Source organism: Acanthisitta chloris, unplaced genomic scaffold (assembly GCF_000695815.1).
Source record: "Acanthisitta chloris isolate BGI_N310 unplaced genomic scaffold, ASM69581v1 scaffold2003, whole genome shotgun sequence".
Lineage (NCBI taxonomy): Eukaryota > Metazoa > Chordata > Aves > Passeriformes > Acanthisittidae > Acanthisitta > Acanthisitta chloris.
In genome coordinates, this window is record NW_008666342.1 from 24,593 (window position 1) to 39,226 (window position 14,634).

General features: G+C 39.6%; 1 protein-coding gene across 1 annotated transcript in view; it reads right to left on the reverse strand.

Annotated features, from left to right (window-relative positions):
* ABCC5 (ATP-binding cassette, sub-family C (CFTR/MRP), member 5) overlaps positions 1–10,751 on the reverse strand; it is a 30,341-nt gene extending 19,590 nt beyond the window's left edge. The window contains exons 1-8 of the mRNA XM_009072051.1: positions 10,600–10,751; positions 10,202–10,357; positions 9,345–9,492; positions 4,463–4,696; positions 4,177–4,350; positions 2,707–2,854; positions 2,237–2,385; positions 1,563–1,670 (exon numbers count right to left, since the gene is read on the reverse strand). Coding sequence (XP_009070299.1) covers positions 1,563–1,670; positions 2,237–2,385; positions 2,707–2,854; positions 4,177–4,350; positions 4,463–4,696; positions 9,345–9,492; positions 10,202–10,357; positions 10,600–10,676 — 1,194 coding nt within the window. The 5' untranslated portion in view covers positions 10,677–10,751. The remainder of the gene's footprint in view (positions 1–1,562; positions 1,671–2,236; positions 2,386–2,706; positions 2,855–4,176; positions 4,351–4,462; positions 4,697–9,344; positions 9,493–10,201; positions 10,358–10,599) is intronic.
* Positions 10,752–14,634: the final 3,883 nt, after the last annotated feature.

The window sequence follows — 14,634 nt, forward strand, 5'->3', positions numbered from 1 at the left end:
CAGAACTGCAATACTCTGGATGTGATGTGACAGGGGTTTATTCCTTTAACACTATTTGCAGCTGCAGCTCTGTAAGTTTCAGGTTAAAAACACATGAGTAGAACACATGAGCTGGGGAGGTGAGATCACTTTGAGGGAAAGTGACTGACTTGCCCTGCACACCAACTCATTATGGAAGGAGATGGAATGGCTTTTAATTCAGCCTTTACCCTTCAACTTTTCTGCTGGGAAAAAGTCACCTTGCACAAATGTAGGTGAACTATCTTGGGCTGCTTAACAATAGGAAGCTGTCAAGTCCACTGTATCATGTTTTCCACCACATCCATCAGTATTTACAATCAACAAAGATTAGGAGAACACTTTTCACACAGTTTAATGACAAGATAAAATGTCTGCCACTTACATGATTTGTTCTGAACTAAGAAGCCTTTTGTGACTAAAAACTTCTCAGTTCTCAGCCTTATTTACTCTTGCAATTGCTAAGCCCAAATCACATTCATAAGAAAGCTCATACTTCTTTACAGAGCTGAAAAGTCAGTTACATTTTTACTGTGATGTTAGAGTATCCCACCTTGAGCTACATTTCCTACACATTACACAGTTTACAGTCAAACTGGGAGATAATACGACTTCCCTCTCCTTCCCTTCCCTCCCAGAAAACTCCCTTTGGTGCCTTTGGATTTAAGAACGGCTGACTGAGGGTGACTCAGAAGATGAAGCAAAATTGCTCAATAGGAATGAGATCTCAAAATCACTCTAGAGATCATGTTCTTCTCACACACAGGTTTGTTTCACGAATGCATTACACAAAATCCACATATCTGTCAATGCTTGTGAAAATCTCTATTTAAAAATTGTTATTTTCTATTTTGGAAATTTCCACAGTGTGCAATGCACTGTTATCTTCAAGAGATAAGACAAGATAAAGGCCTGCCCTCTCAGTTTGTAACGCACACAGTGTATTCATCCTTCAATCCTCATGATGTGAGATAAGGTTGTTCATAAGGGGTTTACATTTTCTGCAGAGATTCTGTTTTGTCAGATCACGACTGCCTTTTATTCATATAGTGGAGTTTCAGTCACTTAATCTGCTCTGGAAATATGAAACCTCAGTTTTTCATGACCACAAATCAAACTCCACTGGTTTGTGCAAAGCTGCCTACATAACACATGACATTTCCAAAAAAGAGTTTTATTAGCAAAACATGAAATTTCATTCCAGACATGTTGCACTGCCTTCTCATGCAGATGGTCTTAAAAGAGATTTAAGAATTATTACACCATGAGCCACCTAGTCCTTACCTGGGACCAACATCACAACCCTAAGATCATTAAAATAGAATACTTTGTTTCTCACACTGGCATTATCTTAAACATCTAATATTCCTTCACTAGATTTATATCTGTTTTGCAGAATCCAATAATCTGGAGTTCTAAGAGTAAAGAAAAAGAACTCCTCAGTCATTAAAATCACATTGCCTTCAGAGAGTTCCCTTCACATCTGCTATACACATACAACACTCCACACTTAGTGAAAACTGCAAGACCAAATGACTGCTTACCTTAAATCTATCAACAGAAACAGATGCCTCAGACAGAGACTTCACTGAGAATGGAGTTACTTTGAGAGCAAAAGTCATTGAGTTAAAGACAGTGACCACTGTGAATGCCTAAAAAGGAGACAGTAAAGAGAATCACATTTGGATGCAATATGCTAACAACTCCAGCCTTCTAAGAGCTGAAATGTCACAGCAGCAATTCACAGCCACAGAAAAGGCCACTTAAATATTCAACATATTCTCCAACAGCAGAAAACAGCAGATCTACCCAACTCTTTCTCCAGAGCTTTGAAACAGACCAAGATAAACATCTTTGGTGCGTGTAGGTCTAACAAAAGTAGCAGCTAGCAAATTCTGCATTAACCTACTATACAAGTTCAAATCCTGTTTTCAGGCATTTGTGCTGTTTTCATCCAAGCACCAACAAAAATATCCATTAATCTCAATGCCCTATCTGAACAACAAACAGGAGGGCTTATTTACACTCAGCTCAAAACCTCTTCTGGGGCAGGTCAGGGCTGAAACAGCACCAAGAGCTTCTTTGTGCTGTGACACCCATCAGATGTTCACTTCTGTGAGCAAGGCTACAGCCTGGTCATGTGGGCACGGCCACATAAGAGATGGCTTAGCAGAAAAGCTACAGAAGCAATATCATAAACAGTATTTTCCTAAATTACCTGAGCTGCTGTAAGGTCGTAGCCAAGAATCATATGGACAGAAAAGGTCACCACGCTGGCAATGACTACAACTATGGGAGCCACTCCCACAGTGATGCTCTGGAAGTAGCCTGCACGCTCCAAGATCTTACGTTCCTCCTCACGAATTTCTAGGAATATAAATAGGGGCAACACATTTGAAGCATGACTCAGGGGGTACACATACACACAGACACTACCACAGCACTACAAACACTGAGCAAGAGGCCTAAATCTACGCTTTAGTGTTTAGCACATTATAAACCTTCCCAAAGACAGCAGTATAGAGGAGGAAACTATAATGGTCTCTAAATCTCCATCAGATGAAGCCCAAAGAATGACAGTGCTGCTATACTACATGTACATTTACAGTACCAAGTCAGGATGCACAAGGCTACTAAGCAGTGGTGAATCTGCACCAAAGGAAACATTTACAAACTGTGTGAACTCACTTTGGACATTCTGAGAAAACGGCTTGACCCAAGCATACATTTTAATGAATTTGATGTAATTAAGAACTTCATTCATCTTTTGCACACGCTCATCTGTTGTTGCTACGCATTTTCTTCTGAAATAAGCCGTGAGGCGCGACACAAACATCTGAAACAAAAGGCATCACCTTGCAACATTAATGGCAACTCAGAAAAAGTAAGTACATTCAGCTCCAAATTACCAGAGGAAACTAAATTTGAATCTGAAAATGGATTCAGAGATAGGGCAAGGCAAGTGTTGCCTGAACACAAAACTCAGGCTGGAAACACCATTCATATCCTCTCACCCCATCTGTACCAAGCACTAGACTCGTGATTGCAAATTTTAACAAAAAATTCTGAAAATAAAGGTGCTTTTACAGACATTGAGTAGTTCCAGTTTTGTTAAAGTTTCGTAAGTTGTGTTAAAGCACAAAGACTACAAACACATTAACCTAAGACACACCGAGTTGACCCTCATGGCAAATGCACTCTAGAACCCATTTTAGCTATTTCACCTGGTTCTGTAAGGCAAAAGGGCAAGGAGGACTTGGCACAGACAGATCAATTTCAACTCTATGCCAGTGCTAAAAAGGTAGTAAAACAGTTTTAACATTTTTACTATACCAACCTAAAAATAGATAGTTGGGTTTGTGTGTTTAAGTATCTGCTACTCTTACATTCCTGGTCTGAAATTGAAACCCAACACATTACTTTCAGGAGTTTTCAGCTCCTTGCCCTTCTTCATATTCCTGCAAACTCTTCTGAAGTCCCCCCATCAATAGAGGGCTGCTGAAAAAAGCCTGGAAAACACAATCAAACTCCAGTGCTCAAGCCCCTCTATAATTCCCATTAAGTAATCCTTACTTTTGGCCAGATAAATTGGACCACAGTGAACCTCAGAGCATTCAGCCTCCATGGTTTATAAACTGTGTATTATGAACACAGTGACAAATCTTCAGCAGTCTTACAGGCATTTTAAAGGCAAGAAGATTTTGGCTTGAACCAGCCTGTTTCACAGCTCAGCAGAAGCAGAGGCAGAAGTAACTCCTCAAGAACACCCTGTGTCAGATGTGGTGCTTTTCAACATCTTCTGTTGAAATCAAGAGCAACTTTGCTCATACAACACTGAGCTCCCGTACACAAGCTAGAGGCTTCATGGCCTTCCAGCCTCAGCCACAAGCACCTGAGCATCCTGCAGTTTAATTTAGCTATGCATATTAATCTCAGCCAAATCTGTCAGCTTTCCTCTCTCCATTTTCTAACTTTATCATTTTGAGCTTCCTGTTTCTAAATCTCTGCTTCATACACCATCTTATAAACACCTTCAATAACATACAGTGCCATAAACGGGCTAAATCTAGCACATTTCAACACCTTTTATTCAGAACTAAACATATGTCTGACCTAAGAAAAAAAAAATGAAGCAAGTCTTAACTCTTTCTAACTCACCATTGCTGGGTAGAAAAGGATGAAGACAGCAGAGCCCAAGAAGCCTGTTGGACCCAGAATAATCACATTATAAACCATTCCTAAGATGGCCACAATAGGCCCCCCAGCCAACAAACTGCCAACTGCTGCAGCTTCAAACATCCTCTGACCATCATTGGAACACACATTTATCAGCTGAAAAACAGACATAACAGATCGTTTAGCTTTAAGGCACAGTTCATTCTCAGAGGAATATATTGCACATCGCTTTTCACACTGCGGTTTCCAAAAAGATACTGCAGCTTACCTCTCCAAGAGACTTCTCCTTGATGTTCTTCAGCTTGAGGATTTTCTTAAAAGCCATTGTGAGAACAGCTCCACGCAGTCTAACCCCCGTGCGGTAATTCAAAGCCCAGGTCAGTGCAAGGGACCAAGATCGCACTACTTCCGTCATAAAGATGCCAAAAACTAAAAACAAGCTGTACTGCAGGTTGGACTCACTCTGCTGGGTGTACTCCAAAAGGTGTTTCACAACGAATGCCTACAGGAAGAAATGCAAACTGGCATGAACACCCCATCATCCCAAAAGACCATGCAACAACTTTATGTTAAGTTAGAAATAAGTCGGCTGCTTTGCCTTTAAAAGAGCTGTTTGAAACAGAAAGCATCTTCTTTCCAGAAGTAAAAGGTGTCAATACAAGAAGTGCTGTAACACAAAGCCCTGCTGAGAGCCAAGCACTGAGTCAAATTTAGTAAGTAAAGAGAGTTTAATTTGGAGCCATATTCCTCGCAGCATGTTTCTAGTCCTCCGTGTCTTCTAACTTAACATAAATGTGTCAGTTAGCTGAAAGCAATGCATTATCATATAGGAGAGTTTTAAAATATAGTCACTACTTATACATCTGCACACGTTAAGAAACATTCCTTTACGTGACATTAAGACCTTTTTTATTTTATCTTTGGTTTGCTTCAAACGTGCTTATTTGATAAAAAGGAACAATGTACCTACAGTTGTAGAGGGGAAGAGTGAGAAGGGCATTTGCAAAACATTCCTGGAAATAAACATCAGCAGTTTAATAGTAAAGAAAAAAACAAGCAGAAAGCACAAGGTACGCAATACCACAAATCATTGGGGACAGGGGAAAAAAAAAGAAAAAAGACAAAAAATTAACATTCAATCCCTCCCCATACCCTCTCCCCCCAAAAACATAAACACTTTACCTCGGGAATCACATTTCACACATCACCTGCAGAAAGAGGACAGTCCCCAGAACCACCAATTCCCACCTCCAGCTCTTTGTGGTTCAGTGGCACAATATAACATCATACAACTCACAACCACCAGCATTAAATACTATTGACTGCAAAACAATCGGCTTTTATTTGAAATTAAGTGTCATCTTAAATGGTAACATCTCAAAAACACTGTACAACAGGTAAAGCATTGTATAAACATACAATCTGTGCATACAAGGTAATTATATCTAACAGTCTTAGCTTCTAACAAAAACTAGATTTGAAACTACACACAAAATTATAAAGATACAAAATCAGAACAGTATTTGTTCACGAAGTCCAAAAGAAGTCAAACTTGCAGGCACCAACAGAGGAGGTTTCTGAGGCTGCACAAATTCGGAAATCTGCTTTTAAAAGTACCCTACAGTAAGGCTTCAGACAGCAAAAGATCTCCTAGAGAGCTTTTCAACAAATGGTATTTTAAGGTACTGGTGGTTTTGATATGCTAGTACAGAGCAGAGAGTTACCTTTGCCCACAACAAAAAGCAACAAAAAATCTGAGACCAAAGAAAATATTTGAGAAGCCTTTCACATCATAGTCCATTGAAGTCCTCTTGGCTAAACCATGTTTTGCAAGTAAGAGTTCTGTATAGCTTGAAGAGAGAGGGAAAAAAAACAAAACCCCACTGCTTCAGCAGAGGTTTTGATAGCTACAGCCCAGCACCAAATAACAGAAAAAAAAAACAGATCAAATTCATCTGTTCTGAGGAAAATAATTCTGCACATCAGAACCAAGGAAACATGCTGTAAATAATTTTGCTCTTTCTTTTTCACAGGTGTGAATTAAAGCCAGATGTCCATCAGGTTCTAGAATGGCCACTGAGAAAATTTACACACCGATCCCTGAACAAATGTGAGGAGCTCACATTCACAGATCTATTGTATTCCAACTTTCTCCTGATTGGATTTAGTTTTACAGCGACTGTTTGGACCACAACTGCATACAGTTGGTTTGCAGTTACTATGGAGATTACTGACTTCTTTTTCCAGTATTCAATCCAACATATGCAACCGAGTCACTGAGCAATTGGGGTGAAAATCCCCCTTTTTCCTCACGAGCTGTAACTCAGCATGGTCGCAGACTGCAAGCATTTTCTCACCACAGCATTGCTGAAAGTCTCCAAGTGAGGATGTATAAAGATAGCAGATGTTTCCTGGGGTCTCATTCCTCCCAAAACTTTAGTGCAATTTTTCAGCACTATTTTATAGACTCAGCATCTCCCGTGATGAAATAGAGACCAGCTTACATTATACCCCAATTTTTTTTTTCCGGAAGAAAGAAAAGAGGAAACAGCAGATTAAAGAATTTTGAAAAGGGAGGGGGAAAAAAGTCACAGAAAATTAACATTTACAGCTGAACAAATACTATTTGAATTCATATTAGCTTAATGACAAGAATCCAGCATAAAGTTACTTACAAATAAAGTTACAGTATAAAAACTAAGCTAAGGGGGAGAAAAAGGAGCTCCTGTGACTATTACTGTAGTAGTCGGTACAAGCTGCTCTGCTGCCTTAAGCATTCCCAGTGAATAAACATTACCTTACCTTCGCTCTTGGCGTTGGCTCTGCCCAGCAGGACTGCCTCATTCTGACGCAGAAAACAGCCATCCTGAAAATGCTGAAGAACAGCTTCTGTCACTGGTCCCACTGCAGTGCTGGCATCCCTGCTGCAGCCAGTGTGCAGACAGCACAGGGCAGGCTGCAGCTGGAGCCAACTGGGAAACTGGAAAACTTACCTCCAGTATGTTACCACTCCCCCCTCCAATAACTAACCAAACTGTCAAGCTGTGCTCCACTAAGATAACAAGTTTCCCCATCTCCCAAATAGGAAGAATAGCTCTGAACATGCAAACAGGTACATTGTTCAGACCTGGAGTTAAACTGATTATGTTTAGCATTCAAAAAAATTCTTTGCTCCTCAACCAGAAATTCAAAGGTTTGGTAGCTGACCAAATATTCAATGGAGATCAATAGGGTATCACCTACAGTAGCACATTCTGATGGTTATTACAAGGCAGTCTGACACGTGCAGCTGACTCACCAGCTTGTGGGTTTGGATACTGTGCCAGATGCAAAATCTATCAAAACAAAAAGAGAGGAAGACCCTTGAAGGATCTGATGTCAAAAAGAAAGTCCACACAGGAAAGTCTTGAACAACTCCTTTCCAATTATAACCATCACAATGCTCATCAGCAAAGCCACAGCTGTTGGCTGCATTTCAAGGTTAAAGTCATCCAATTACATTTTTTGAAGTTTAATATAGTGTTTAACTCCATTTTTATCATTTCCTCTAATACGTGAGGACAGTGCTTTTCAAGTCAAGTCAAGTCAAGTGCTTTTCCTGATCTCCCTTTTCACCTTCAAGTGACCGAAAGGGTGCAACAACACAAGAAAGCACTGATATTTCTGAGGAGACAGCACAGGCATATCCCTGAGGCATGCCACTTGTAAAAAGAGGAAGGAGGGATGGTAAAGACTTATTTCTCATGCCAAATGACGGAACCAAAAGCGAATTACTCCTTATTCAGAGAAACGAATAAGGTTGTCTGTAAATGGGCAACTGTCCATAGATAATTTTAAGTTACCCAAATAGAGCATCGGTTGCAGCAGTAGCCCCCAGCCTAGTCAGGTTGGTTTGATTTTTTTCTTTCCCCTCTCACTCGCTCTCATTCAGCAGTTTGGCTGAAACAAATTGAAGAAGTTACACTACAGAAATTAGGGGTAACCCTGCTGCAAGTTCTTTGCTAAAGATAGAAGCAGCTCCTAAAGCCCTGTAGTGAAACAATGACAGAAGCTCTTCTTGGGAAAAGCTAGTGCTGTTAAAACCTTAATCAGGATTTACTGTTAATTACCAATGTATGTTTGCATATTTTATAATACAGGCTACTATAAATTATTACCAAGAACACAATACCACAGAAACATTTATTGTTATTCATATTACATGAAACAAGGCAAACTTTTAAAAATACTTAAAAAGCAGAACATCAGTTTGATAAGACATTTAAAAGCAAGAAAACATTTTAAAAAGACATTTCACCTAACAGTGCACCCAAGTGTACTTACCCAAGAAATGAACCTTCAGCTTACCAGCACACTGAAACGTGTACTACTAGCAGTAATACTGCTCCTACTCCTCAAGGGAAATGTGTAGAGAATAAATTTAGTCAAAATTTCAACTTCAAATCTGCACAGCATGTGCAACAAACAGGTGACAAAAAATGGTGTGAATGTCAAGTCCCATGTTGTTATCTTCATTACGACCCTTAGCAACAAACAGCAGCAGTTCCTAGAGGCAACAAAGTTCACTAACACTTCTACATGAAACCTGTCTGGCCATTCTCTGCAGGATCAGTAAAGACTACACCCACAGACTTCGAGACCTGCTCACATTACTTGTTAAGCAGTGCTCTCATAGAATTGTTTCGGTCCACTTCTTGAAGACTGTTATTAATGCTAATAATTTAAGATTAGTGTTTTACCAGACTGAGTTTTATTCCAAGATAAAATTTACAGAATTTCAAGAAGAAAAGCAATTAGAAGATCTGCACATAAGAATCTTACGCAAAAAGGAAATTATTCAGTTAAGCTTATGCAGTTAAGGAAGAACTTTAAACTATACTCAAAACCAAAAGAGAAAAAACAAATGTGCATTTACTCCAGGATACCTAAACTCCCCCTCCCTTCTCCAAGAACTTGCCTGGGTATTCAGCAACTGATCCATCAGCTGTAGGAAACCTATCTTGGATTATTGAATCGCTCTGGAATTTTGCCCCAAAATTTCTAGCTAGTCAAAACATTTAAGTGATTCTGCAATGAAACCTTAGGATTTTACAGTTGGCCATGAGATGGAGCCCTCTGGGGTTGTTAAAAAAAGGATGGATATTACTTACTGGTCCACTAAAACCCGCGAGCTGCGTCATCATCAGACACACTATGGAAAGGATGAGCCTGGTGCGGCAGAAAATCCACACAACCCTCCGGAGAGAAGCATCATCAGGCCCACTTTCTTTCAGTTCTTCCTGCCACAATCTCTCCAGCCTAATAAAAACAGAAGACTTATGTAATATTTTTCACCATGGGAGAAGGTACAATCTTATAGATACTTTCTTGTGAAAACTCCAAGAGCCTCCTAGCTCAGAACAACAAAAAGTACTAAATATCAAGATAAATAAACACATAGTACAATCTGTGAGCTGAAGAGAAGTCTGTGTGTCTTGAAATATCTCTACTGTATTACTTCCATAGAAGAGAGGGATGCTTTTTTGCTTTGCCTGGAGTCTGTGACAATCTTAATATACTGACTTGTCAGTTTTTCCTTGCAGATCTGACAGAAGAGTTGTGGAGTCAAAACCTGAGAGGAATTTTCATTAGCCATAGAAGGTTTGCCTGATCACAGGATCTGACCCATATTCAAATCACCTTGCTGCTGCCAGAATTACTTCTCACTATTTTAATATATTTTTTCAACATAGCCTTGAGAAAGAACTTCGTTTTAATAAAAAACAGTTTAAAGACATGCAAAATAAGAAGAACAATTGCAAGACTTCTGGAGATATAATCCTCTAAGTTTACTGAAATCAGTAAGACTGCAGAAATTGTGCAGCAGGAAGAAGTGGTTTCTGAGGGATAAAACTAGGAAAGCAGAACAAAATATCAGTGCTGCTTTTCTAAAGCAACATTACACCATTGCCTGTGAACTAATATATAATAAAGGGAAACGAGAAAATAAGGAACAAGATGACTTTACCTTCTACAATTGACATCTGAAGACTCATGCCTTGATAAAGACCATACATCATCCATGAACAATTCCCCTTTCTTGTATGCTCTGTGGGCCAAAGGAGTGAGCCAGGAGAAGGTCATAGAGGAGAAAAGCCCAGCATTATCAACAGGGTGCTGGTGTCTAAAAAAAAAAAAAAAATCACAAACAAATGAAAAAGGAAACAGAATTGTAAATCTTTGAGAAAAACAAAATCTCATCTCAATGGAAGCACTCAGGACATCAAATGGTTCATGCCAGTCACACTTGCTGAACAAATTCTGATCTTTTCAGTACCAGTCAGCAGACCTACAGCTGCAATTCTGCTTTGTGACTGGTTTGAAAAGCAGATACTGTACGAGTTGTGTTGTAGCCTAAAGACGTACTTGGAAGTAGTCCGTATGGGTTTCAGTGCATTCAGCCCATGGTGGTATTTGCCCTTGTGATGCTCTTCATCCAGCATTCTCAGCTGGGAATGCACAGACGTGTCCAGAGGCAGGCCCTCTGCCCGAGCTGCTGCTTCCAAGGCATCCTGACATTCAATCTGCTTTTAGAAGAAAGACAGCAGAGTCAGACATCAAAACTCCACGTGAAATCCACAACTCCTAACTCCAGCAACTCTGCACCTCTTTCTTCTGTAAATTATTGTGCAACAGTCATTTAAATGTCTTAGACCAGAGGCTTCATCCTGGCAGCATCCATGGAAGGCACATGCTCTAGATCTGCGTTAGATTGCTGCATTTGTAAAACATAAATTAGCACTAGTATTGTGCTGCGCATTCACAGAATAAATGGACAGAACAGACTGATCCTGCATCCTGCCAGAAGAAATACAACAGAGACAAATTACAACACCAAGTACCTACAATATCAGTCCAGGAAAATCAATGACTAGCTTATGCAGTGAAATTAAGACACACATTCTTGATGAATTTACACCCTCTTAGTACAATACAGATATTCATATCCATGGAAAATTCAAATTATTTTCAGAATAATACTAAAGCCCCTTCTTCAAAAACACTTTAGATGAAAAAAAAAGCCAAATATGTATTAAGCAGAATTGTACTTCCTTTTACCATGCTTCCTGCTTTTTCAATAACCTCAGCAGAACAAAGATGACAATTTTCTCTGCTCCCAGCCACAGCTTCTCAATGGCTCAGCAACTTTCACAACAACCACTTAAAAGGCAAACCTTTATCTCAGAAGGGTTTTCACAGCCTCGGTGAAAGGCAGACTTAAATGCTAATCTAAGAGGAGAAAGGAAACAGCAATGACACAGAACAGTCAAAATGTTGCAGAGTTCAAACCAACCTTTTGATGCGAAGGCAGATGTGGCAAAACGCATGTGGAGATTAGCTTGTTATCTGTACTGGCAGAGAGCTCTTGACTGGCCCTGCTTACTTAATGGGCCATTTATTGCAGTGCCATGTCATTAGTTTGCAGTCTAGGTTTTGTTAATGGAGCTACTTTGTGGCAAAAAAACCTGATTTCTGAGTTAAAAATCTTCCAGGCTGTCTTACAAGCAAAAATACTACAAGCAAAAATACTAAGATTCTACCCTTATTAGTTGCCTTAACAAAGCAGTTACCTTACTCCTTTGAAAACAGTATCTGTAAATGCCTTGTAGCCTCCTAAAAACATGGTATCTGCAAAGCACCAAATGCATATCAGTTCCTAACTTCTACATCATGTAATTTTTCTTGGAAGTGCCACCATTTATGATAGGCTTTGTCTGCACTACATTAACATGTAAGAACATAGCACACTGCGAAGGACAAGGACAGGAAACTGATGATGTCATAAGTCTGTCCCTTATTTAACTCAAGTACTTAAATGGTGCCTAAGCATGTTGTCAACAATCCGTGGTTCTGATCTCAAAATAACATATTTGCTAAGATATCACCTAAAGCAATGATGATAAAATCAGATCTCCAAGTAACAAGAAAACAAAAGAACATTAAAACGTTATGACACATGGAGTGACTCAAAACCACGCAACACTTGAAATCTGAATTAAAAGACTTCTCACTTGATTTATACTAAATTACTGACTCACTAAAGCAACACCTGACTAAATCTATCCAAATCAGCATTAATAAGGGACATGCCAAAACCATCCAAACGGAGTCTGTAGCGGGGAAGAGTTCTGCACCACTGCTTTCCTGGTTACAGCAGGGGAATCCCTAACAGGTTTGCTATGTTACCCTCACAAGAGACCCCCGGGCAGACCTGGCCAAACACCATGTTGCTGATAACATGCTCATTCCTAAGTGATGCCATAGGCTACTTGCAGAATCATTGTTTTTCAGAGCACACAAAAAGTGTCTGTTAGTTGCAAAAAAATTCTTCCAAAACAAAACACTGTTCCATCAGGATAAAAGTAATTTTTCACCACTTATAAACAAGAATAGCTTTTTGATAAGAAAGCACAATTGCAAGATTTTTAGGCAGTCCAAAGACAACAATCTTAAGCACTCACTGTGAAAAACAATTGAACTCTCCAGAGCTGCTCTACAGAATTCTCTCAGCAAGGGTGAAAAACTGCATTGATAAAGACTAGGGCACCACCTTGGAAAGGCCTTTATAATGTCTTTCCACAGAGGCAAGTACAAGCACAAACCCCTAGTTGAGGACATTGTTCATCTCCATCTCAGCAAGGCTGAAGGATCTCCATCTGATCATCTCCATCTGAGCAAGGCTGTCAAAATCCCACATGTAAGACTATGAAGAAGCAAATGCATCACATCACTGTACAATTAAGATTCTAAGAACGACTCTGCAGTTCTGCATAAGAGTTCTGCACAGTTCTTTGAAGATTAGAACAATCTTCAAAGCAGAGTTTATCAGGAAGAAATGAGACTCCTAAGCAGTTCTACAATGCACTTCAGGAACAAAAGGCTGAAGTAAAAGACCAAACGACCCTAACACTGTTAATTTAGGTTTCTGATTAAGTTCCCTGATTTCCTGATAGCCTGCATGCATGTACAGCTTTCTTGGAAACCAAAGCCTTGAAGAAGTCATTACCAATATGATGTAACAGACTCCAGCACTGCCAGTGAAATAAATGTCTAGTAAATCAAATGCTATCACACATAAATTAGACAACACTTTTTCTAATTTACCAACTTATTAATATACAACTACAAGCAACAAACCAGGTGATACAACATGGTGTTGATAACTCTAAAGAAATGCTCACAGGAACAAAACAAGCCTAAAACTGGAGTGGGAGGAATCAATCAGACATTTCTTGATAAACAGCAGCTCATTACTCAGCATCAACAAAAGGTCAAGAAACAATGAATAATTATCACCAAAGACACAAAGAACAAAGCAGGAAAGATTACCATACCACTTAATAAAAAACCTAGGGTTTGCCTCTTTTTTGAACACCAGACAGTCCCCTGTCACTTCAGTTCAAAAGGGTATTATATTTAAAACTGCTTTCCGTGAGCAATGAGAACAGCTGGTCTTGGAATTGCTTCCACACAAGCATAAATTTAAGACAGAAGAAAGGAATAAAGGTTCAGGTATTTGAGAGGCTCATAAAGTCACAAATGGCACAAAGAAGAAAACTAGGGAATGACCACCAACTGTTCTTACAACAAAAGAACAAAGGTGTACTTAAATTTAGAACTCTGTTATAGGATACTGCAAAGTTCAAATGCATAAATGGACTAAACATGGAAGAATTACACTCAAATACAATAACCATATCATAGATTATTAAACATTTGGCAGAGGGCAACAGCAATCATTTACCCAGCATCTTATTAACAATTCTGCAGCCATGGGTAATGGCTCTGCACTCTACACGCCATGAAGCTCTGACACACCTGACTACAGGCTGATATGATGGCTGTAAACTTTATCAGATTAAGAAAAAAAATGAATTTTTAATCCTGATGGCAATCCCTAAGAGTAAGCAAAGCAACAAGGAAGTATCACTCCACACATGATCTTCCTCCATGGCTGGGTCACAGAGGGGCAGAAAAAGAGAAGTGTGGCTTGTGCTGCTTCCACAGAGCACATGTGCCCCCTCTGATTTTCTGCAGCTTGAGAAAGCAGCAAAACCCTACCAGCATGATTCCCTTGTCCAAAAATTTGCCATAGCAATGGTAAGCACAGAAGGTAACACGAGAGACAGGAAGATGATGTGGTTGGCTCAAGGCATGCCTTGACAAAGTCTGCGTGGGGTGAGGAAAGTGAATTGTTAAATGGCAAGATAAACTATTTGCCCATTACATTAGACAGTACTACCAAATCCACAAACCAAGGTCATGAAAACACACAAAACTTAGGAGCCAAGCTATAAAGCTGTCAAACATACACGATGTCAGAAGTTCCGTAGGAAGCAAGAGGGGCATCAGGAACCTTACTCAGAAAGGCAAGCAAACTCAGCTATATGAATAGGACAC